The sequence below is a fragment of the Sturnira hondurensis genome, unplaced genomic scaffold (genome assembly GCF_014824575.4).
Source record: "Sturnira hondurensis isolate 20B ecotype Veracruz unplaced genomic scaffold, ASM1482457v3 Scaffold0002840, whole genome shotgun sequence".
Classification (NCBI taxonomy): Eukaryota; Metazoa; Chordata; class Mammalia; order Chiroptera; family Phyllostomidae; genus Sturnira; species Sturnira hondurensis.
Window position 1 is genome coordinate 31,515,446 of NW_028075471.1, and position 26,139 is coordinate 31,541,584.

General features: G+C 46.0%; 1 protein-coding gene across 1 annotated transcript in view; it reads right to left on the reverse strand.

The window, feature by feature from the left end:
• The window catches only part of CREB5 (cAMP responsive element binding protein 5), a 124,767-nt gene extending 103,717 nt beyond the window's left edge, over positions 1–21,050 (reverse strand). Inside the window, exon 1 of the mRNA XM_037041235.1 lies at positions 20,994–21,050. Coding sequence (XP_036897130.1) covers positions 20,994–21,040 — 47 coding nt within the window. The 5' untranslated portion in view covers positions 21,041–21,050. The remainder of the gene's footprint in view (positions 1–20,993) is intronic.
• Between the last annotated feature and the right edge of the window lie 5,089 nt (positions 21,051–26,139).

Sequence of the window (26,139 nt, forward strand, 5' to 3'; positions counted from 1 at the left end):
GACCAAGCAAGAATAACTCAGGAACGCTCATCTGTCTCCAATCTATATAATGTTTTAAGAATTGGACGCTTGCCCTGCAATAAGGTTGCACTTTATCATGTTCAGAGCACTGGGCTCGGAGGTACCAGTTGCATCCACACTGCAGTCAACTCCACATCTCGTTCTTGCTCTGCACCGACTCGTCCATACGGACCAGAATGCTTTCGGAGCCATTATCACCAGGGGGGTCAGAGATTTAATTTACCACCCAAGATAAATTTGGGCCTCTTTTTACATCAGTTTTGTACTACTGATGCCTTCAGTGTATAGATAGAGTGGCTGATATCTTGGGAACGGAACTTCTTTTTCTTTACACGGAAGTCGGGCTGCGAGGGAGACAACGGCAGTACTCAGACGTCACACGGCTAATAGAGCTGCACCCCACTGCAGCCGTGGCTGGGCTGACAGCAGAAACGCTGCCCCTAGCCAGGCAGGGAGCTGCCCCTCGAGTTTCCAACAGAGAGCGCAGCGAGGGGAGGGGAGACATGAATTGATGGCCATTCTGTTAAGACTATTACATCAATCTCGTTTTTTCATCTCTAATGACTGATTTCTGTACCTTGGATCTGAATTTGTCACGCAGTCAGCCTGATTCATTTAAGCTAACCAAAAACATGGTTCATTTCTGCTGTATACTACTGTTGGGGGAAAAAATCTGTTTTCAAAATCTGGTATTTTTCTTGTAAAGAGCTAAAGGTTCTTTACGAAGACTCTCCTTATAAAAGACCCTAAATGCTCCAAGAGTTTGGCTTCAGCCTGGGTCAGACTTAAAGACATGAAGAGATGGCTTTTCAATTAGCCAATAACTTCTCAGTTGCATCAATTATTCATAAAGTTACCCTTAGAAAAAGGAAAGTAAATGCATATCAAAAAGCGTACAATAAAAGATGGTTTTGAATCCAGGCTCAAAGAAATGATTTACATCTGGCTACATGTGTATAAAAAATTCTTTATAGAGACATATATCTAAGTCCAATATCTTCCTATTTGTAAGTTGTTAATAAGCTTCCTCCTTGCGTCATAAGGACAAATAAGTAGCCCTCTGATTATGAGCCTTGTCATTTACATGTGATTGCTGCTTGCATTCATTCACCATAGATGAATAATTCATGAAAACATTCACTAACACACTGGCCCGGATGGTCTGTAGAGGCCGAGAGCTCTCTGAGCTTGCAAACACCACCCCCCTAATTCTAAGTCAGCAATTCCATTTGGGTTTCTCCTGGATTTTGAGCTTGTCAGTTATCGAATTTTAACAGGTAATTTGTGGTGGAATCCACACCCAACACAATCTCCAAATACCCATGTCCCAAATACACAGCTTAATTTTGCAGCTCTAACTGCAAAAGACTTCAGCACAAACAGCAGAGGGGTAGGAGAGGGGGCGGTTCCCTCTCGAATATAAACAATGATCCTTTTAATTAGCATGAAATAAAGGTTTCACTCTCTGGTGCTCTAGAGTTAGTCATTTGTTATTAAACAGAATAACATTTTTGACGAGAGGTAGTTCAGATCCCTGAATAAGCAGTTCTGTCTTTTAAGTAGGGTGCCATCAGCTCCATTAGGACTGGGTCTGCATTCTGAGAATAACAGAACTCCGAATCGGTGAGCTGCCAGGAAAAACATTTTCACTGCAGAGCAGTAAATGCCACCTGACCCTACCTGCTAAAGAGCTAAGATAACATTCCCTAAGTGCCTGTGCTGAGCTCTATGGACGGTTCTGTCTGTGGTGACTGGGATGGTTCATTTCATGTGTCGAGTTGTCCGGGCCACGGATGGCCAGATGGGCCAGGCAACCTTCACTCATCCTGTGCATTTTGCAAGGCTCCCTACCAGGTCAGCCTCACTAACCCCTTTATCTAACCTCTTTTCGAATCTCCAGGCAGGCTCCCTCAGGCACTTTTCAAATACCTCTCCTGGGAGACCAAATTTATGACTCTCTCACCCCAGCCACTCACCAGTATTATTTCAGCTCTTTAGGAGGTAGCATTAGAAATGATTAGCTCCACGAATATACTGGCAGAAGAGGGACGTGTCAGTGTGAGAAAGGAGCGGCTTAGGGCGGCTGGGACGACATGGATAGACTATGCAACCTTAGGCTGCTAAAAGGTCAATTTCTCACCTTTTGTTCTTAATGATAAAGAAACAGAAGAAATGCTGAGAGGGTAGCTCATAATCCAAGGGAACACAGATAAGGCTTGGCAGACTCCTCATTTGGTTACAACCTAACAGAGCTGCAAACCACAGCTGCAATCAAACCACCAAAAACCATTGTATGGGGTGTGAGATCCCAAAGAAATCCTTGTCCAGCAAGGGCTGAAGGGCGAGGGCTGAACATCGTGGGGGTGAGGGAGATGTACAGAGAATCTGAGAAGGTTCCACAGATATGCAGAAAATGCTCCAAGACCTAAGAGGAAAAGTAAAAGGAACAAGAAGACTGGGAGATGGTGATAGTGATCTTCGTGTTTCTAAATTACTATATTCAGAAAATGGTGACCAGTTACTTTCAAGCACAACTGAAGCAGAATAATACCAATAACAAAACAGCAGCACATGGGATTTCAGTTAGAAGAATACTTCCCAAGATCAAATAGTGTAAAACAATTCAATGGCTTACTGAGGTTTTGGAATTTCCTCTTATTAGCCTCTTAAAAAACAGATTCGTCCCTGTCTGGTACAGTTTCCAGGGAGGAGGAGGAGAAGCTGGCAGACCTCTCAGAGTCCTACATTAGGTCTATTATTTTCACTTATTCCAATCACAGTGGCTGACAGAAAGGATGGAGATAATGCTGGCTGCCATCACTAACCAGCAAAGGGATGAAGCGGCCTCCTGTGGCTGACAAGGCGTAGGCTTTGGGCTGCCCAGTGGCCCTGCTGTGGACCGTGAGCGTGTGATCGGGGCATGTCATTCAAGGTCTCTGATTTCTCATTACCCAAAACAGGGCTGTATGTAATACCCACTGGGTGGGTCTGGCATGAGGATGGTCTGATAATCATATATGAGATATTACTTGTGTGTGCTGGGTCCTTGGATGATGGTCAGTGTCTGATCTATCCAGGAGACACTCTATTTGAGAAAAATAAAATTGTTGCTAGTGTCCTTTTAACATACAACATAAAACTACATTGCTCTAAATTTCAGGGAGAAGCAATTTGGGGGAAAGGGCCCCAAACATCCAGCCCCCAAACATCCAGCCCCTCAGGGACCTGAGTGTCTTTTCCATTACTGAGAGCCCTGCCATGTCCTGGTGTATCATCTTCTCGGAAGAACCTGCTCTGCTCTGATTTCTCTGAGCCAGGCTCATCCCCGACTCACAGAGGTTTGTTGGATGACTTAATGAGGTTGCCTCGCTGTACACGGTCTCTCATTTCCTGGCAGCAGTGCGCAGGAAAATGCTGTGTACCCATGACGCACCACGACAGGCCTCTTTTTAAGGGTCGTGATAACTCGAAACACTACCCTCAACTTGTAATTGACTTGAGTAAGGGGGTTTGGGGGAGGGGCCGAGTTTCTAGGAAACTTGAGTGTCCTCCTCAGGCAAACTTTCTGGAGCTACTTTTCAAGTTCTCCTACTTTGCAGGAGCACTTATCATGAAACTAAATTGATATTTATCTGAAACACTTAATAAAATAATAGCAATAAAGTTCATAATAATGATACTTGGCATTTACTACAAAATTCGCATCCAAAGATCTCAAAGGGCTTTTCAACCACGCTTTGCTATTTCCAGTGCAACTCATGGGCTGGACACACAGTGAAGCCACAGAACATGGCTTCCCTGTGGACTGAGGAGGGTCCTTCATTAGGTTCTGAGACTGAGATGGTAGTCATACTATGTGCAGAGACACACCCACTGCACACAGACACCCACAGATATCCACACAGTAACAGAAAAACATACAATAAAGGCTTTTGGTCCTAAACATCCTTTTGTCTGTGTTAGCTGAGTCAAACCTTGGAACTTAGGTTTGCATTTTGATAGAACTGTTTTATTACGGTATTTTTCAATCCCCTTCTCAGTGTATTTCCAAGTACAATTGGAGCATCTACATCTGTTCTTCGAAGGCATAAATTTTGAAAGGATTGATTTTTCCTTTAAGCTCATTCTGAAAACAAATATTGTTTAGCCTTAAGTGATTAGTTAAAAGCCACACCAGGGTTATATGTAAAACATCTCTTCCGAGGCACTTTCCCTTCCCTGGTGGCCTTGTATTTTGCCAAAGAGAGTGACTTGCTCAGTTTCCCGTATTATTCCCCAGACAGTCCCTATTGCTACTCCCAAACAAATGTGGCATTTCGGATTTCAAGTTTAAAATGCAATTTGGTATCATTTCAGATGTCTTCCTGCAGCTTATAAACATCTTCCCCAGAGGGACTTATGGTCTGATTTTAATTTGTGGTAGGGTTATGGTGGCAGTAAATGTCAATTTTAGCTATTGATGATAAGTCTCTAGTAGAACAGGAATGGTGAGTGACTGGCAGTCACTTAAAGGGCACTTGCCCATTACGAGTTGCTCACAGGAGCCGACTGGTCCCTAACAAACCCCTTTCCCGGTCTGTGATGAGAGTTTGGTTTCTCCTCAGGCCCCTGAAACCAGAAGAGAAGGCCAGAGTACACTTTCTGAGGATGTGTTGATCGAAAGATCACAAAAAGAGAAGTAACTGAGCCCTCCGCCATATGGCTTTGAATTTGAATACCCCCACAAGGCGTCCCTGCCTCGGCCACTGGTTTGCCTGGTGATCTCCAGCCGTGTCCTCGTGACCTCACAGCTTTCGTTGCTTCGTGTGTCAGATAAAGTGGCTGAGCCAACAAATTTCAATGGACCTGTCCAACCCTCAAGTTCTATGATTAGATATGATCAAGAGGGAGTAACCTGACTTATGGGAAGGCCAAGAATTTATTTATTTACTTGAGGGAAGCAGCGTGTCAGTTGTGAGCTTCCTCAGAGCTGGAGACAAATGGGTAATTCATCACTGGCCTCTCTTGGACATCCCCTTTCCTTGGACAGAGGCAGACTCCAAAGGTCCCTGAGTACAGGTAGCATTTAGCAGAGCAGGGCAGGAACCGGAAGGGGTAGGGGAGAAGGCAATTTCTTCTCATATGTGAACAATGACCCTTTTAATTAGCATGAAATAAAGGTTTCCCTCTCTGGGGCTCTCGAGTTAGTCATTTGTTATTAAACAGAATAACATCTTCTAGCCCAGGTAGTTCAGGTCCCCAAATAAGCAGTTCTGTCTTTGTTAGTGTGTGCCAGCAGCGTCATTGAGCCTGAGGGTTCTGAAAATGATAGAACTCCTCCAAAGCAGTGAGCTGCCAGGAAAAACGTTTTCACCACTGAGGAGTAAGGTCCACCTGACCCTACCTGCTGACGAGCTCATATAACATCCCCTACATGCCTACACTGAGCTCTCTGTATGGTCCTGTCTGTGGTACCTCAAATGGCTAATTTCAGGTGTCAACTTGCTGAGCCGAAGGGTGCCCAGATATCTGGTTAAACATTATTGCTAGGTAGATCTGTGAGGGTGTTTCTGGAAGATATTAGCACCTGACCTGGTGAACTGAGTAGAGCAGACTGCCCTCCTCCAGGTGTGTGGGCTTCATCTAACCTGTTAGGTCCTGAACTGAACACAAAGGGGGAGGAAGGTTGAATTCTCTCTCTCTCTGCCTGACTGATCCACCTGAGATATCAGTCTTCCTCTGCCCCTAGATGGGGACTTACATCACAGAGCTGCTGTTTCTCTGGCCTGCGGACATGGACTGAAATTCGCACCACCCGCTTTCCTGGGTCTCCAGCTGGCAAACAGCAGACCACGGCACTTCTCAGCCTCCAGAATTCCAGCAAGCCAATTTCTTATAAGCTCACTATACATATATGGTAGGAATGAATTAGTGGAATTCTGGCATTGAGTTTGGTATCCTTCATCCTCTACTGCCAATCATTCACCACGTTCTATCCACTCCATCCCAAAATAGACCTGGAATTCATTCACTTGGCTCTATCCCCACTGCCAAGTTCCTGGTCCAAAACATTATCTTCTCTTACTCCGTTCTTCCAACAGTTTCCATCTCCAGTTTGTTCCTCTCCAACCCAACCTCTGCATTGCAGCCAGAATGATCTTACCAAACCAGCAATCTAATCATGACAGGTCACTGCTCAACATTCTTCCATGGCTTTCCTCCATATTTAGCATGTAGTCAACGCATCCTCGAAATGTTTGTAGTCCCACTTTCATGTCTGTAGTCCCACTTTCCCACCTGGCCGGGTATGTTCCATCCACCCAGCTTTCATCCATTTCCTAGAACGCACCAAGGTCTTTCATACCCCAGGGCCTTAATACATGCCATTGCCTTTGCCCGAAGTGCTTATCTACCTACTCTTGGGTTGACCGACTCTTAATGCATCTTTCAAGTCTCAGTTTAACATCACTTTCTTAAAATTTTCTCCACTCCCTAAATTAGAGCTGTCTCTAATGGAGAGGGTCGTGTGGCTCCATGTACTTTTCCTTCATGCTGTGTCTAATGATATGTTTGTAGGGATGATTATTTATTCAGTGTCAGTCTCCCCCAGCAGACTCAGACCGCCCTGATGAGAGAAGGGCTATGTGTGTTTTGACTGCCAGAGGTAAGGTCATTTGGATTTTTTTGACCATTGGGAAAAAATCTGTGCTTACTTTTTTGGAATATTCTACCCCATTTGGATGGGGGAGCATCGAGAATACCATACCATAGCTGGAAGGGATTCTGGGATTTGAGAGGATTGATCCAATACGAGCACCAGCATATTTGCCCTACATGCTATTAGCAACAGATCTGTCTTTCTCAAGCCTGAGGCTCATTCTTGATGGTATAAAAGCAAAAATGCCAAATGGAAATGTCCACTTCAGGACTTTGGATTTTTGTTTCAGGTGAATGCTGCAGTCCTCAATTTTTCTTATGAGATTTAAGTGCTTTCCATTTTTGCTAATAGTTTCAATGGTTGAAGCTCCTCAGAAGAGTCAAAAATCATAACTTTTATGTAAGATTCCCAAGCATCAAATATATATGCCAAGCAAGCCTTTTTAGTTAAAATAGGGCCTGCATAGCAAGGGTTATAAGTGCCTTGGACTGCTTTCCTTATAAGGCGGAAAACTGAAAAAAGACCTTCTGCCTTTTTACTCAAAAACAAAGTAAACAAAATCAATGATTTCAAAGTCCAGTTTGGCTGGAAGAATTCATTTTCTTAATATGGAATGGCTCAGGGGCGATGGGGCAGAGCGGACATACAAGAATAACTGTCTGCTGCAGGCTCCTGGCAACCTCTCTGGCCTCCTGGGCCCTGGCCAGTGTTTTTCTTCATAAATGAATTCCACATCTTTATTAAGTTAAGTATTTCTTTTTTTTTATTATTTGAAACATACTTTAAATATTTTGTTTTATGACGTCCTGGAAATTGATACAATTCCTTCCAGATAAAGGAAAATGGAAAAATCAATTAATTTTTTTTTACATTGAGAATGATTACACAAAAATTATGCCCCAGTTTATTCAGTACTATGAATATCTTTTGACATCATGTGTGAATAACTCAAGACAGCCAGAATTAAAGGTGTCTTTCTGATTAAATGAATCTGTTATTGTCACAGAAAAGCCCTAAATGATTATTAAATAAAAATATATCCCTCCTGTGAGCTGATTTGTAAAAGATTATATAGTAAAAATTACAGATTTTAAGTTACAATTAGCTTTTCATAGGAAAAACTCCAGCAAGAAGAAACTAAAACACATCAGAAGGCAGAAGTGAGTTTCTAATATCACACCTACACACCAACAAGTTACAGTTTGTAATCCAGAGAATGAATCTTATTAAAGTGAATTTTATCGGACATGAATGGCATTTCAAAGCTGGCCCATTTACGGATGAGTTCACTGACTTATCCAAAAATGGAGGAATTTTTAGAGCCATTCAGATCCTAACTGTCGGTTCTGAACACAGAGAAGGGCTAGGGAAAGAAACGAGCCCAACCCTCAGCAGAAACCAGAGTTGCCTTTGCCACAAAACCAAGTTCTCAAAACCTCCTAATGGGTTTCACTGTTTTCTTTCCCGTGCTTATCATAATCAGGGAACCATACATTTGCATCCCTAATGGACCCTTTTCAAAAGTGTGTTGACATTTCAGGAGGTTTTGAATAGCTCTTAGTGCTTCTGTCAGTTTGGGCGGGTGCCCACACAGCGCCTTATATGGGTCTCGACATATAGACTGTCTGCTTAACTCACAGTAATTTTTTTTAATCCTTGGGAACCTATCTTAATTGTACTCTTAAAAAAGTGAAACCTCAGAAGTCAGATGACTCAGAAAAGAAGCACCCAGCTGGCTATCCACACGCAAAGCGGCAGGTTACTACATCTGGGAGCTAAGGCACAAGTCGAAGCACTAACCCTTGTGTGGCAAAGCCACTTTTCTGAGCTTCTATTTTTATCAAAGGGAACTAGATATAAATAAGACCATCAAGATAAACATAGGTTAGGGGAGAACGTTGAAATCAAGCAGGAAGCTCTTCTGAGCAAAAAACTACACTGCATTTTACTCCCCACATTTCCCATGAGGACCGGGGACCCTGGGGGCCCTTGGAAGGGTAATTTTGGTCCCACCTACTTTTTGTGGCCTCAGTCAAAATTTGATCCAACAGAAACACAACTGAACTTGTTTTTTAACTTTATTTTTTTAAACATTTACTCAGCTCCTGCTATGTTTCAGGAACTGTGCTGGGAGCCTGGAGTCAAAAGACGATCCCTATCCCCGAGAAATTCACGGTGTGTGGGGGAAACAGACAAGGCAAGGAAGAGCCAGGGCAGGGTGAACAGGAAGAGTCCCAACCCCACCCCCCACAAAGTGACATCTAATCCCCTGAGGGTTTCAGGGGACGGGTCCTGGGAGAGGAGACTCAGAATTGCCCCGGGGAAAGATGAGAAGATAGCCCTGTATTGCATGTGTGCGCCTGTGCTCACACAGGTGTGAGTGAGAGTGAGGGACAGGGCATGTCGGTGGTAGGGGCTCCAAGCCCAGTTAACTATCTGTTACTGTTGTTGGTAGTTTAACATGAAATGAAAACAATCCCTTTGAATGATAACACTCCCTATGTATAAATACACACTGCCATGCATCCATTCATGCATGCCCATCCCCTTAGAGATGTCAAATTGATACCATCCATTTAGCTTCTAAAACTCATTTTCCAGTGCTTCCTGTCGGAGGCTGAGTTACAAACTAAGAGAACCATTTGATCGACTCTCCAGCACACATTCGATTCTTTTTTGGCTTACTGGGTGTTGAAATCAAAGGGAGAGAGAGATTCAGGGCGAGTGGGAGGGAGGCATTGGGAACTCTGGGCAGGGGCTCAGCATTTTTAAGAATCAAAGGAACTCTTCCTGGCCCTATTATCCTGTATTAAGCTGCATTGGAAAAGGGGGAAATGAAGCCAGAATTTGCCCCTACTTTTTCTGATTCTAAAGTCTTTTCCAAGACAGAAAGTTGTGTAACTGAGTTTTCCCTCTGGTATTTCTAGTTTTTATTTATTTCTTACACTGAGTTCAATAAATATACATAAGCATGAGATGAGGGCGGGAGTATATTTCACTGGAAGTATTGAAAGAGTTTTTTGCGTTTCTTGTGACTTTTCCTCTCCCCTCTGGGCACTCCTTATACAAGAAATTAACTACGGTTCCTGGAAAGCCCTGTCTCAAAGTAGCATGTGAGATGCTGCACTATCAATATGCTAAGTAGACCTCCCTACTACGTCCAGCACAGAGGGGAAACAGAGATTTAAAGAAAGCTTCCTTTTTTGGTCTACGCTGACTTGAAATCTTTTGCAATATATGTGTACATTGTTGTCTCCTAGTTTCGACATCAATATTGGCAGTCACAGAATGCACTCTTTCTTTCAGAGGAAAAGAAAGGAAGGAAGGAAGGCAGGAAGGAAGCAGACAAGCAAACCTTGGTCACCCTGGCTTCACTATGAAAATGAAACAGGGCCACGAGACACAGTAGCTTCACAGAGAACATGGCCCAGCCCAACCCTTCTCACCAGGCTCTTCCCCTCACTTGCTGCGAGCACAAAACCCACTCCTTCTGGGCTTTTCCGCATAAGAAGAATGAGGTTGTAAAAGCGTCAGCAGGCTTTTGTCAGGAATAGGTAGTAAAAAATAATTGGGGGGCACTTAGTACATAGATACACCACTCTCATAAGATAATCAGTCCATGTGTCCTTAATATGTTGCCCCCATTTTCCCTCTCGCCAGCAAGAATTCTGAAGTGTGGAGAGGTTCTAACGGAGTTTAGGAAATAAGAAGCTATAACAGAATTCACGATTCCAAGGCCATTCCCAGCAACTTGAAAATCTCAACCGATGCCTGGCCTCTATAATATACAGCCTTTCCACACTGCAGCTGTCTTAACAAGCCAATGGCTCTTTCCCTCTAATATGTTTGCTTTTAGTGGACATTTTTCTGCCATCTCTAAAGAAGCTGGCATTGTAATATCATACAAATGACCAGAGTAACCATGCATTGCTCAAGACCCCAATGAATAAAATATGGCAAATACTGCCTATCCCCGGAGTGTATTATTTCACTTAGAAAATGGTATAATTGACTTTGGGTAGTATGGAGGAAAAAAATCCAAGTGTTTTTAAGTTGTGGGGTTATTTTCTGGTAATTGCCTGACTTGAAACCAGTTTGTCAATCAGACCACTCTGTTAGCCCTGTAAATGGTGTTTTGGGGGGGGCGGGTGGCGCGGGGGGCGGTTACGAAGGAGAATTGAGAAAATGGCTAAGCCTCACAGACCTTTTTTCTTGTCATACAGTTGTTGTCAGAAAGATTCGCTATTATGTCTGGGATGGGTGAACCCCGTGGCATTCTGTGTTCAGTAAAAATGTCTCAAACCATTTTTCAAACATTTTGAGGTTTGGCAAAAACCTGAAATCCATCTTGCCAAGCACTTTCCCCCCTTAATTCTTAAACCCATGTGTCTTTCAAGGGAAATTTAATCCGTATGTTTCTGATTCATTTACACTTAACTCATCAAAATGGTGTTTTGTAAGAGCTATTTGATGTTCAAGAAGTCTTATGAGCTTCTCTTTTTATAAGTCTAAAAAGCCTTTCTTTCTGAAAACCAGAAAATTGTATTTTACCAGCTGTAAGCCAAATGATTTGAGCTGTGTTAAAAAATCAAGAACCTGCTGGACTTAGGAAGGAAGAAAACAGCAGGCACAGTGGCATAAATAAACGTCCTCACACGTCTGCCTGCTCAGGCACCTACCCGAGGCTCCCGAACTCCTTTTCCTGGAGGCACCTATCCCGTGAAGAGCAAGAACAAGCGATGACGCTGAGAACTACGGCGTTAGAGCAAACATCCCCATCAAATCTGGAGATTCCCAGTTGCGAATCCTAGCCCCAAATCAATGGAAGTGAGACCTGATGCATTTCAGTAGATAAATCTAATACCTAGGAAATAAAATAATCATTGAACGCCAGAACTCGAGGGGACTTGTGAAATTTCTGATAAGTTTTGGACTGTGTTTCAAGGTCTCCTGAGTGGGAGGGAGTATGAGTTCAGGAAAGACCTGTGGGCCAGTCAGGGCTCTGTTTTCCATACAAAAGAGGGTTTTAGAGAAAGTATTCAGAGGGTAAAATCAGTTGGAAAACAAATAACTCGCTTTTCTGTGAGAACACTGATATCTGGGGAAGAGATCTGTGTGTTGGGACAGAGCTGGCCAGGTATCCTGACCCCTGTCCAGCATTCTGGTGGCCTTTCCACCATGCCAACACTTCTCAAATTCTGGCTGCAATCCATTAGTGGGTAGGACAGTGAGAAATCAGTGAAATCAGTTTAATCTGGCTAGTATTTTAGAAAAATGAATAGAATGTAAGATATCCAAGGGCATTATACACAGTAAAGGTTAAGTATCGTTTCATCAAACTGTATACATACATACATACATACATGTAAACATACACATGTGAGTATATGGGGCTATGATATAAAATGTATTTCTTACTGTTTTTCATATCAAAAACATTTTAAAACCACTTTGCCATACAGCAAACCGTGTTTCTCTTACTGGTAATTCAGCCAATAGCAGTTTTCAATCTGCCTCATTAAAGACCACGTGCATAGAAAGACCCAACACGACCCTTCTCGCACTGTGGAGGAAATCTGACAAATCACGGGCCTGTTTAGCAGAGGCGGCTTTGGTAAATGGACAAACAAACAAACGTGTGCTGGGGAAGGGAAGTGGGGGTGATAGATACCTAGGTGAGAAAAGAAAGAGTCCCAGCCATCTCCATGTGATTTATAAACAGCGAGAATGATTTCCAACTTGCATGGAGTGCAATTGTACAGCAAAAGACCCAGACACACCAGCACCGGCACATTTCCAAAGTGCATTCTCTCCAAGCACTTAACAATCATCAATTAGTTAGACACATCCTTTCGAGGTCGGGAGGCACCATAGTTCATCTCTACAGAGCACGGCTTGGACACTTCGGGGAAGCCGAGTAGCACAGCACCTGGACAATTGCTGGGGGAGGATGAACTGGCTTAACTGGCTGTGAGGAACCTTGCGATAAAGCCCTGAGGAAAACGCCGCCCCCCCCCCCCCCCCACGCACTGTGAGATATCAGCATCTGCTCTCACAGCTGAAAGCTGCCTCTGTGAGAAAGGATGCGAAGTCATTAAAACAACTACGAATTACCCTTGGCCGTCTCTTTTCAGAATCGTAATGAAGTGACAAGTTTTCTGTGGTCACAAAGTGCCTGAGTCTCTTTGGGATTCAAGTGCAAAGCAGGGCTGTGTTGGGAATTGTGGTCTAAAACTGTTCCCTAGGTGGGGAGGAAGAGGGAGGAAGCAGCAAGTTTCAGAGCCCAGAGGTCACATCCTGCAGGTGGGTGGGTGCTGGTTCTGGGGCGGCTTCCAAGCTCTGTCCTCATCAGACATGCACTCAGTGCAAGGAGGGCTGGTGCTGGGAGAGGGAGGAACAGGGAGAGTGGTGGGGAAGAGAGAGAGCCTGACTCCTAGCCGGTTACCCCATCTCATTAATGGCCCAGGGACAGCACGCCCCACCCACTAACTAGACACCAGGGAGCTTTACGCTGAAGGCAGCAAGCAAGCTGTCTGGTTGGCCTGCCCACCCCGCCCTCCAGAACAGAGGGTGGAGTCTTTGCACAGCACAGTCTTTGAATGACTCCAGAGTCTCAGAGCCCGCTGGTTGCTGCTCTGAGCCCCCAGACATCGAAGTCTTTCTCTGTACTCACCCCACCCCACCATGCCCGGGAGCCAGAACTCAAGAGGACTGAGAAGCAGAAGCCTGAGCAAGAAGATGGAGTTTCTGGCACCAGGAAATTCAATAATTGGGCAGAGCAGAAATGTGTTCCTCAGTGCATGGAAGCCAGGTCCTGGCTCTGTCGCCAAATAGCTTTATGATGGCAGATAACTCATTACATCTTTGGGTGGCCTCAATTTCTGAAACTGTAAGATGAGCAGGTTAGCCTAAAGGATCTCTAAGGTTCCTGCCTATCAGTGCCTTTAGGATCATGGGATTATTATTCTGCTAAGGAAGTGCTGGATGGTGAGAGTGAAGCCAAATCCAGTGATGTTCCTTGTGGCCTGGACACAGGAGCTTCCTCTTTGCCCTGGATGGAAGGAAACAGCAGAAAAAGGAGCCATGCACTGAGCTAGGGCAACAGCTGAATGAAGAACACTAATTTGGCTGCAGAGAGGCCCCTGTGTAAGCCACATGAGGGTGGATGCCGGTGAGAGCCAAGCTAAAGGCGAAAGCGCAACATGAGGGCAATTTACATCTACGTTGGTACTAAATGGGCTTATTATAATTGCTATTATTATGATTAATTCCAAAGGAATTAAAGGGGATCAGCCCTTTACTGTAGAGTGTTGCTGAGATGACGGAAGTGTCATGATAAATAAGAAGGTCAAGAAGAAGCAGAGGCAAAAGAAAAACTGTCTTCTGCCATCTAAAAAAGAAATCTACACCTAAGTGAGAGGGGTCAGGGAAGGGTGGGGAGGGAAAGCCCCGGCTCTTGTGGGTGCTGAAATAAACTGCCTTAAAACAAGAACTTAAACCTCGCTTTCTGGCCAGTGAAGACATGGTCTCACAGTATAGAGCCAGCATTATGATTTCCTCCCCACCTTTCCTCTCACTCACAGTCGCATCCTCCTTCTGTGACTCAGTTTACCTCTCTGGGAAGGCCCTGCTAAGTGACAGTATTTCTCTCTACATTTCCACGCCCCAAATTTCTCCCAGAAGTCAACTGGTCCCATTATTAAATACCTAACATTTACTGAACATTTACTACGTGACATACAAGACAGTCCTCCTCTCAGGGGTCCCATTCCACAGTAGCGGAGACTTAGGATCTTTCAACAGATGGTCAAAAATCACGCAGCTGGCAAGTGGCAAAGCCAGAGTTTGAACGCAGTCGTGTCGCACTCCAAATGACTCAGAGGGCACAATCACATGGGCCATCCTGATTTAGAATAAGCAGGCTCCGCCTTTGCAAAGGAGCCTGCTCTGCAGACCTTCCCGCAGCAGTGACTTGGGCCCCACGGAGGGCAGAGCGGCAGAGCCCAGTGGGTGCCCAGGCCCACGAGGCTCGAAGAGGCCCAGCAGGCCTCTTCGCCATAGCAGCACACGTGCCCAGCTCCACATGACTTCAATTCCTTAAAGATCCTCGAATTAAAAGAAACAAAATGTTCACCGGCTCCTAACACACAGTAACTCATGGTAGCCATTCTAGCGTATACAACTCGGTCTCTTGGCCCTATTTTCTACCTGCCATTAAGATAAGTGATTGAATCTACGCATTAATACAGCGGTCCCCAACCTTTTTGGCCCCAGGGACTGGTTTTGTGGAAGACAATTTTTCTGTGGACCTGGGTGGGGGGCAGGTTTCGGGATGAATCAGGAGCATTACATTCAAGCTCACCTCCTGCTGTGTGGCCCGGTTCCCAACAGGCCCCCATGATACTGGCCTGCAGCCCAAAGGTTGGGGACCCCTGCATTTATAGATTACCTTGGTATTCCTTTGGAGCCTTAGTATTGTTTTTTTCCAGGCTTGGCTGTTTTTGGACACATCCACTTCTATTTCAGTCATTCCAGACAGCAAAGAAAAAAAATCATAAGGTAGAACTCAATTTTTGGTATCGTGTGGAGGAGAGAAGACTGCTGATAGCTCGGTGAGTCTTGGCTATCGTATAACTACTGTGGCCTTCTCCACAGTGATTCAAACTATTGATTAATTCTTCTCGGGTGCAGTGGTGCTTCATCAATCATTAAATAAGCTCTCCTGCCAAGGTGGGTACAGGAAGAAAAGATGTATGGGCTTGTTATAAAGTGAATGTGTATTATGCGGTGGATTTTGGAGTGCTAAGACAAGTCAATTTCTGGTTTCGAGGATGGAAAGAGTCACAAACTGCCATTGTTGCAACCCGAACTCATGAAATACATGCTCTGGAAAGTGCCAAGCCTGACAGCCTGCATTTTCAACCGACTGGCCAAGTCTGTTGAGAAATCACACACTTAAATTCGGGCCACAGAATTTTCCTTGGCCTGGCCCACATTTATCAACACCCGCCCATTTCCCTTCCTCCTCCCAGATATTCCCCACATCCTTGCAGGCAGGACCACTCCCTCGGGTCCTTATACATACATCTTTCTGCAATTCAATGCAAAAGGAGTCCCCTTTGAAGGTCAGAGGCCCATGAAAATGAAATAAAAGGAGAACAGAAAGGAGAAGCCTGGGTTTCATCCACTGCTTCTTTTTTTTTTTTTTTTTAGATACAGTTCCAGATTTGCCCAACCTACTTTCTGTCAGGCACATGACGGCACTCACTGTCAAGTCCACACGAATGTCTGTCTCTTCCTCTGGCCTTCCTGGCCAATGCCCACTGAGTTAAATCTGAGACAACATTTCTCCCCCGCACCTTGAGCCAGCCAAGTGCCATTTCCAGCACAGACTCGGTGATCCTGGAGCGGACCACTGGATGTAGGTCTTGGGCCCATTGCTCTTATACAGTTCTACCAACTTCACCGTCATCACACTTTCCCACTTGCCACCTTGGAAATCCCCTCCTCTTCAGTCTCTAAAACACATTTTTTTTTTTTACCACCAGAAGAGATACATGAAATGAAGCAGCAAGCTTAAAAGGTAGACTTCCCCAACTAAAGATACACACATATGCTATTCCAAATATAAACTTTCAGTCGAGCCAGGAATGGAATCCAGTTCTCACGACGGAACTCACTCATCTCCATTTCATTTCATTTCCCCATTCACAGAGCCACAGTGGAGCATGAATGGGGACACGAGGGTCCTTTTTCCAGCCTGCATTGTTTGCATCTCTCCCTCCACTCGGGTCGCTGGAAATTTGGCAGGTTTTCACAGGACTAGCTCTTGGCCCCTCTCCGCCCCCTGACCTTTAATCAGGATGATACTTTTACTTCCGTTTCTAGTACTGGACATAATCTCAGACCTGTTTGATTGGATGAGTAAAAAGAAGGCATAAGAGAAGAGAGGCTGGAGAAGGCCAAAGGCGGAGTGCCTCTGAGAACAGAAGGTCTTGTTAGAGTCTGACGTCAGTCACCTGCAGCAGACTCTTCCGCCAGAAGGATCCTGACCTGTCTTCCTCATGGTGGCAGCAGCTAAGCCTTAGTCCCTGCGATCGTGCTATATGCCAAGGGCCTTCGTGGGCATCTCCGCCCCTCACAGCTGCATGTGGGGGCGTGGCTGTCCTCGTGGCACAAAGATAGAAACGATGGCACGGAGAGGTGAAGTGGCTTGCCAAAGTCACACAACTAGTAAGTGGAAGAGTAATTTCAGCCCAATCCTTTTGACCACCCCCAAAGTCACGATGCTCTTTTCGGGAGACCCCGCACTCTCATCCGGCCAATAGATGCCTGCTTTCCTCGTGTCGCCCGCCCCCTTCTTCATGCCACAGACCAGCAGGAAAGCAATGGGAGGGCACGGGGAAGCAGGCTGAGTGCAGCGCTGGCGTATGGTGGAGCGGGGGCCACTCGATGTCCCTCTGCTTTGTGCCTGGCACATGGAGGGGGTAGATCTGTGCCTCTTCCGTTGTGCTGCCAAAGCTTTGCTGCCCCTTCACCTGCTAACAGGTGAGGCATGGCTTCAGGGACTCTCCTTGGAAAGCAAAGCTGCCACTCAGGCTATGCCCAAGGGCACACAAAACATTGGCAATGTCACCAAGATGCCTGTCTGATGAGCACAGCCATTAGACCCCTGGTGGTCATGACATTGGTGGACAGTTGGCCAGTGATAAAGAGCTAGACCCAGTGTGGACTGGACATAAGGGGTTAGAGTGCGTGTGAACTAGGGCAAGTCTGACCCTCAGTTTTCACATTGATAAAAACCACACACACACACACACAAATAAATACAAGAAAAACTGAAAAAAGCTGAATAAGAGCAGGGGGTCATGTCAATGGCAGTAAACTGGTTAGGACATTGTACTGTAGTTTTGCAAGTCCTTACCATCAGGAGAAACTGCTTAAAGCGTTTACAAGATCTCTCTATATCATTTCTTAAAACTGCATATAAGACTACACTTATCTCAATTAAAAATTCAACTAACAAGCAACAATAATTGCCCTGGACAGTGCGGCTCAGTTGGTTGGAGTATCATCCTGTGTACCAACAATGGTGTGGGTCAGGGCACATACCTCGGTTGCAAGTTCGATCCCCAGTTAGAGCACATTCGAGAGGCAACTGATCAATGCTTCTCATATTGATGTTTCTCTCTCTCTCTTACTCTCTCTCTTAAAAGTCAATAAACAGCCCTGGCTGGTATAGCTCAGTGGATTAAATGCCAACCTGCAAACCAAAAGATTGCTGGTTCAATTCCCAGTCAGGGCACATGCCTGGGTTGTGGGCCAGGTCCCCAGTAGGGGGCGCTTGAGAGGCAACCACACATTGATGTTTCTCTCCTCTTTCTCCCTCCCTTCTCCTCTTGAAATATAAAAAAATCTTTTTAAAAAAAATCAATAAACATATCTTCAGTGAGTGAGGATTAAAAACAACAACAATAATCAAAACAAAAACTCCAAACAAAACAAAACAATCACCAAATAGTGGAGCTAATGATTCTCACCTCTCCAGGCTACCATGGGAATGAAGTGAGGCAACAGAAGTCTGCCTCAAGATCCCACCTGGGCTCAAGCTCCTGCCTGGCCTGCCTCTCTGTCCGTCACAAGCAGGACATTTCTGCTTATGGGTGAGCAAGTCAGAGCCAAGTCAGCACAAATTGTAATGCTCTAAAAAAAGAGATCACGCTCTCTTGATTCCTGAAGAGTCCTCAGCACAGGCTTGGCTCTCATCAAACTTCGTCCAATGACTAATAACCATCATCACTGGTTTTGTTTCAGTTCTGGGTCAGCCCCCTTCCCCCACAGAGGCATCACTGTGGTCCTTCCCTATGCACAATTAAGCCGAGTCCATAAATACATGCTTTACAATATGGCTACTACCCTGGAATTTGGCTGTAGAAGAATAGGGATACTGTTTGGAAAAAATTATCTTTCTAGCAAGCCCATATAGTTTTGCCTTTCATGTTCTTTGAAGGTTTTACAATGTCGCCTTCAATCTCATCGAAAAAGTCAAGTTTATGTTAAAATTATAGAAACATATCAAGGAGTCACGCAACCTTTGGGGGAATAAATTCATTGCAATTACAGTTCTGCATCATATGAGCAACTGAGACATATGTGCCCACATGCATTTTTGGTACTATTCCATTCATCTGAGGACACAGGGGGTCTTTTAGAAAAGTTGACTGTGTAGGTAAATAAAATGGACCCTTTATTCTGGCACTCTTGACAGACTCGCCCATGTCATGGACTGTCATTGAGGATCCCTTTCAGGTAGCATTTGAAAACTAAGAATTTCACCACAAAAGACGTCTTCACGCCAAAAAGCAAAACCAAAACCAACCTTCAAGGTGGGGAAAGACACGCTCTTTTTCACTCTGCCCATTCATTTCTTTTACGGCACTAATTCCTCTTGATTTCAAGTGCACATTTCTCTGAAAAACCATGGCAAATACCTTTTAGCAATACTTGTACAGACACAGTCTCCAGCACAGGACTCTCGAACTACGAGATCATCTCAGATTGGTGCACAGGTAGGGGAGGGGTCCACAGCCCACTTTGTCTGCTCCTTCCTTTTAAAATAGGGCCCAGAAGGTCTCAGTGGCTTGCTCGGGGTCATCAGGATTGACTCTCAAGCCTCTTGACCTCCACCACACCAGACTGTGTCTTCCAAAAAGTAGCCCTGACTACCCTCCCTCCCCTTCTACCTCTTCCCCCAAAAGGAAGGGAGAAGACCCATAAAAGTCATGATGAATTATATCCCAAACATGCATTAAAAGAAAAAAAAAACATAAGCACCTTTTGGTATGTGCCCCATGCCTCAGTCTGCATCCAGCTCTATGATCATCGAAACTAGCCGAGACCCAGGAGTTTTGGAGTAGCCGTAAGGCAGGGGTCTCGCTCTCAGTGGGCTGGCTCCCTGATTGCACAGAGATTAGTTTGTAACTATCTAGTAAGGCTGGGTGGTTTCAGATAGCACTCGGCCCAGGCAGTGCATCCCAGCACTAAATATATTCCATGGAGCACACAGAAATGTGGTAGTAATTTTCGAGCTGTAAAAGTCTCTCTCTGCAGAGAGAGATCTTCGCAGCATCCAGAACAACATCACTTGCCTCTCTCTCCGTGTATTTCATGTAAATTCCTTACTCGCAGTATTAACTCACTCTTTCTGGACAAATCAGTCAAGAAGTGGTCATCATCCCTGCCCCAAGAGTGGCAGGTCATTTTAAAATTAATTTGAGAACTCGAAAGTTTTTAGGGATAGCCCTGGATTAAGTTGATTGTCACGTGAAACAAGAGAAAGTTAAAATTCTCAAGCAAATTGCACAGTTGCTGTTAACTTTAGCTGAAACGATAGGCGAAAGACTGCAGGTACTTCTGAGGGTTACCATCTGCTACTTTAAAAAACCTACAGTGTATTCTGAATAATAAATGCAACAGCCAACTCTTCCTACTCGGCACAACACACCAAATAGTTTTCCAGGCATTTGCAATTCACCAGTTACACTCAAAAAGCCACCCCCAACTCCTACTGTCACTTCGTGTTGACCTTTTTATAAAAAGACAACTGGTTTTGAGCCATTTAAGAAAGAGAGAGAGAGAAAAGAGAGAGAAAATCCTGGTGAAAAATAATGCGCAGCTGTGACAATATCATAATATCACTTTTAAAATATCATAATATAGTTTTACTTTTAATAATAAAAGATAAAAAAGGGGCGTCTGTGAATAATTAGAGATTGCAGTCTGAAGCCAGTTACAGTCACTGCAATTGATAATAAACTGAAAACCCCTTGAGAGCAGGTAAATGCTTTGCAACCCTGACCCCCTTGCTCTCACATTACTTAACTACCCTGCGGTTCTTGCATTACATCACCATTCAAGCGATTGGTTCCTGCATTTTAACTCTCTCCCTGTCTCCTCCGATTAGGAGCGACACCGCAGCAAAGAAACTTCGCCGGAGTTTGCGCTTTCTCGCTTCGCTTTTTTATCTGCGGGCCTCTCTGCTCCTGTCGCGCTGCCTGGCTCTGCCTGTTTTTCCCAACCCGGCCTCGCTTCAACTCATTCAGGTCGCAGCGCTAGAACAAAAACTCTTATCAAAGTGAAAAGAAATGCCTCCTCGGGACTAGAAGAGGAGCGGAGGGGCTGGGGAAAGAGGAGAAGGAAGAGGAGGAGAAACAAAGACGAGCAGAAAGAGGAGAAGGAAGAGGAGGAGGAGGATGAAGACTCAAGACGAGGAGGCAGCTGGGGCCCCCCAAAATGTATAAAATCAGAAAAAAAGAAAATAAAATTAAAAACAAACCTCATGGACATCACTGAGGCTGAATTCCCTCCTGAGGTGCAGAACATGAGAGCTCTGGAATGAGTGTGTGTAGAATTTGAGCCAAAGCTTAACTAGCCTGAGTGAGTCATATCCTTCCCACTTGATTCCAGGCCAAGCGATGATGTAATGCGCTGGCCCTTCTCTAGCGCCGAGCTCTGGCTCTCTCCCTCCGCTCACTCGCTCGCTCTCTTTCTCCTGGGCTCACCCTCCTCCCCCTTCTCCCTTTTAGCTCAGTGCTGGTGAAGTCACCATTTAAATCTGGCAGAACTGAAGCAAAAACTTCAATGTAACCAAAACAGCCCCAGGCCGAGTTCCAGGCTCGGAGAGCTTTCCCGGTGCAATTGCCCTTAGAAACGTGTAAACAGAGGGGGAAACAGTGCCGCCCAGGGTTGGCCCAGCAGCCGCCTCGCACTCAGACAGGGACCAGCGGTTCTGCTGGCACGGGTCCACAGGTTCCGATAAAATTTTTAAAAATTACTGCTTAAACAATGCCCATGTGTTTGGAGAAAAGGCAATAGCCATGGAGACACTTGGAGAGATGGGGGAGAGACAGCAGGTTGGGAAGATGCAGTGGGAATGAATAACTAAGACAGGTGACCAGCCCAGGCTGACGGCAACAGGGTTTCAGTGGCCCAGGGCTGCTTTTTTTCCCCCCTGGAGCCAGATGGGATTTTCTGTTGCTGAATGCCAACCTCCAGGCCTCCAGAGAGTTCTCGCATCTGACTGCCCCCCACCGCCCGACAACAAGGGCAAACCCACGGCTGGGCCAAACTCGCGCCTGCCTGAGTCTGGAGCCACCTAGAACGGGAAGTCACAGCCACTTCTCCACTGGCCCATATTGGTGCGGAAGGGGAAAGGAGCCTAGCTGCCAAACAAAAAGTTTGTCTTTCTGAGATTAGCACTGCACTCTCCAGCAAGTGGTCCACAGCGGCGGGAGGTAAAATATGCCCCCCCTTCAAATGAGGACAGGCTATCTGCCCCTGCACTTGCTGGGGGTGCTGCTGCTGGGCCGCCGGCTGGGAGCTGGGAGGGGGCAGGGAGAAGGGACAGTTAAATTACAGGGTGAGGAAAAACAGCCTGGGGCGTTGGGGGTGCGCAGTCACACAGTATCCTTCACGATAGACGGTGAAGTCCTTGCAATTGTGGAACTTTACCCCTCACTTCACACCTCTGCTGCTCAGGACTTTCCCTAGAACGGTCCAGACACCTGGCTGTTTTGCAGTCCCGCATTTTAACTCTATCTTCTCTCCCTTTCCCCTTCCCCTAGCCCTTCAGGCCTCCTTCCAAAAGTAAAAAAATTGAATTGTAAAAAAAAAAAAAAGGAAGTTCACTAGAATTTTTTTTAAATACCACAAAAGCAGAAGAAAGGTATGGGGTTGCAATCTATTTATTTACTTTTAAATAATCCTGGTCAATTGCCACCGCCTGTTGCATCTCATAGCTTTGGGGTCCGGGGACCAGCAGAGGTGATGCAGAGACAGTCCCCACTTCCAAACTCTGCCTTCAGAGAAATCTCTTCGCTTATCAAACATGTCTGCTGCTAGGGGACAGAGCAGCTCATCTGAGTCCCTTGGAATTTAAATCACAGCTTCGGGGAATATCAACACTCAAGGTGAAGAGTTAAATAAGTGAGGTTCTGGCTGACCCTGGGCCTGGGGTGGGGAAGAGCTTTCCCCAGCAGTCTGCCCTGGAGCATGACATCCCCAATTGATGCTGATGCCACCGCTGCACCAGGGACACCTTTATCAAGGCCGGCGGCGCTGAATTAGAGGTGATCAGCCGTAATTACAGCTGGCGCCACTGAAGCCCGTGGCTTGACAGCCGCCAATGTGGTTGTTATAAAGTTGGGTCCACCATGTCAGTGGCCTGTATAACTCACTTATGTCTGACTCGCCAAGCAACTATTGATTTTTCTTCTGATGCAGGGAATAAATAAAACAAAGTCTTCCTTCCCTCCTGCAAGCCAGCCTTTCCACTCCCAGGCAGGTTGATGGGATCTTATAGAAACGATTTTCTCCTTTTTCTAAGAGCCATTGACCCTGTTGATTAATGGAAAGCTAAGAACTTTCCCTTTCCCTTCTCCACTCCCCACCACTTGCCTTCGTTTTCATATTTAAATGTTTTCTTTATGTTTGATTTGAGGCAAATCAGAATGGACATGGGGTGAAGCTTTTCACATTGACATTGTCCTGCGATCTCAGTGGGAAAACGCTCTTTCTAGGGTTTTTCTTAGACCAGGCACAGGGGCTCGACCAAACCCCTAGATAGTGCGCCCCACCCCCACCCTGGCTGCTTTCTTTTTTCTATGAAGTAGGTAAAAGGAAGGGGTGTAGGTGAAGGTCATGGGAAGGCATTTTTCCTGTGCCTTCCTTGGAAAGTAACAAAGGAGATGTGACATCTTTGGCCGCTGTCAGGACCTCTCAGGGGATACCCAACATCTCAGCTCCTGCCCAGAGAAGGAAGAGGAGGAGGACGGGATGAGGTTCCAAGGTGGGGAGGGTGCCCCTGATTGGGGAGTGAGGTGGCCAATGGGTCCCGTGTTTCTAGAACCCAGCCAGACTCCAAGGGCCTGGGACCCGATGACGACGGTGCCGTTAAGCTTACAGTGTGCCAGGACACAGGGACATTCCAATAAAACCTTTTGGAGTTCTGGCCTGAGTTAGAATCCCTTTCGGAGCTCAAAGGGGTCTGCATATTTATGTTCGCACTTGCTGGTCCAAGCGTGAGCACCCTCCCGCCATTCCAAATCCAGCATTCTCCCCAGCTGCTGGGTTTCTCTCCACTGGAAAAGAAACCCTGCTTTCCCACTTTCCTTCCTGTGAGCGGCAAATGAGAGAGAATATCCTGTTCCCAAAAGGAAATTCCCCTCCGACTGAAAGGGACTCAAGAGCTTCCCTTTCGCCCATTTGGCCCTCTCGTTGCCTCTCCCCCACGGCCCCTCCAACTCCTAACTGTTTTTCTGAACAAGGGGGACTGTGCAGACAGGGGTTGTAAGATGCTGTAATTCCAGTGGGATCCTTCTTAGAAGTAGCCCCCAGCCAACAGGCTGGGCCTCCAGATTAGCTGGCTTGCTCAGGAATGCTTACAACACCCTCCTTTCAGAACGTGTCATCCTTGGGGACAGGGTGGTGGGTACTGCGCAGCTGTTCGGTGTAACTCATGCACATACTCCTGACTCCTGATGAAATGTTCGGCTCCAAAGAAGTGGAAACCTCGGAGATTTGAGCTCACAGCTCAGAACGCATTTGGACCGTCTCCAAAACGACCCACTAGAAAAGGCACAAGCTGGGCTGCAGGACTGAGGGGCTCAACAGCCGGGGGAAAAGCCGACTAAAGGGAACTTTGCGTGCTCGAGGCAAAAGTCTGAGCGCACACATGGAAACGCATGGCAAATGGGAGACACGATGACCGCCCTTCCTAGAGAGAGCTGATTCTTCTTTTTCTTTTGGATTTGAATTTATTCTCCTCAAGGAACAGCATATCATCTTCTTTCAGACACTGTTTGTAAAATTTAACCCGTGATTCCCACAGTCCCAGCGGAGTTGGAGGGGCCAGATAATTTCAGAGTCAAATAAGCTGTAATGACTATCACATGGACCCAGCCATAAACCTAGTATTAAAAATTATTCAGAAAAAAGTGGCATCTCTTCCTTTCCTAATTTACAATAACCAGCCAGGTGGTTTTCTGAGGCCTCCTCTGCAAATTGCTTCCAGCGAACCTTCCGGTCACAGACCACTGCACACCCACGTGCTGTCACTCAGCATTCCCTTCAACTTGGGTGTCCCATGTTTTCACAGTGGCCAGAGGCTGAAGGGCTGTCTAGGTGAACCTAGGCAGCACACATCCTGAACTGTGGGAGATTAGCAGGTTTAGACGGCTGGGCCGGCTGAGGGCAGCTCCCAGCAGCCACGCCCAGGGTGTAATCTCGGAGTGGCCTCCCCTGGTTACCTCTGTCGTGTATCTGCCGCAGCTCCTGCCACCCAGCCCTGGCACTAAGTACCCTCAGGCAACTTGCTGGCCTCTCCTGTGTCCAAACCTGTTGGTAATGTTCTGAAGCGGCAGTGTTCAGAACGGGACTCAGACAAAGGAATGACTTTCTAATGATGGAGGCAACAAGAAACCTTAGGGGTAGGTATTGGGATGTTATAAGAACCTTTGATCGGTCCTAAAATATCACTGATTCTGTCTGCTTGGGTGTTTTTCCCTCTACCTTCTCTGTCTTTAAACTGTGCATGTCTTTGCATCACTCGAACCTATCACAGTGTCTGAAAGGCAGCTGACGCTCAATGAATATTTGTGGAATAAATGAATGAATGAATGAATGAATGAATGAATGAACCTATTCCTTAGCTCAGGCATTACCTTCTCCATGGAGGCTTTGCTGGACAGCCAGGCTGGGGTGGAGGTGTCCATTTCTGGGGGCTCCTGTGGCAACCTGGACCAGATTCTGTCCCAGACAGAAGCCAGCTGTGGAAGTACCTATTTCCACGCCTCTCTTTCCCAGGAGTCTCTAGCTTCTTTGGGGCACAGACTGGACTTATTCCTTTCTGCATCCTTCACACCTAGTAAGTACCTGATCAAAACACAGTGGGTCCTCAAGAAATGGGGCTGACCCTGAAGTGGTGGCAACAGGCTGCTCAGTCTTCTTGAAATCTTTTTCCTCCTAAGAGTTTTTCTTTCCCTTTTGCATTCTTATGTACACTTTTTCTGTGGCTCCCTTAAGATCTGGAACATCTAGGAGAGTTGGAATAACAAAAACATCCCAGGAGATCTGGCTGGCCTTCTCCATCCCTGCCCCATGTCATTTCTCCTCGAAGGGCCTTAGATTCCTCTCGTTCTCCTGTTTCTGGATCCAGATAGCAGCAACTCCAGAAGGAGCACCTGAGGTTCTCAGACCAGCTGGCCTTAGACTAGTTTCACCAGCTTCATACATGAGGCAGTCAGGGGGATGGAAACTTGAAGTGTGAAGAACTGACATGCTCCTCTTGGTTGGGGTGCTGGTCGGACGGCTGCTGAAGCATCTTAAGGAAAGGGAGACTGTCGCTCGGGCTCATTCATTCCCCAAGCCATGCCTGTGTCTGATAAAAGCTGTGGTCCCCACAACTCAGCGTTGGGACTGCAGAA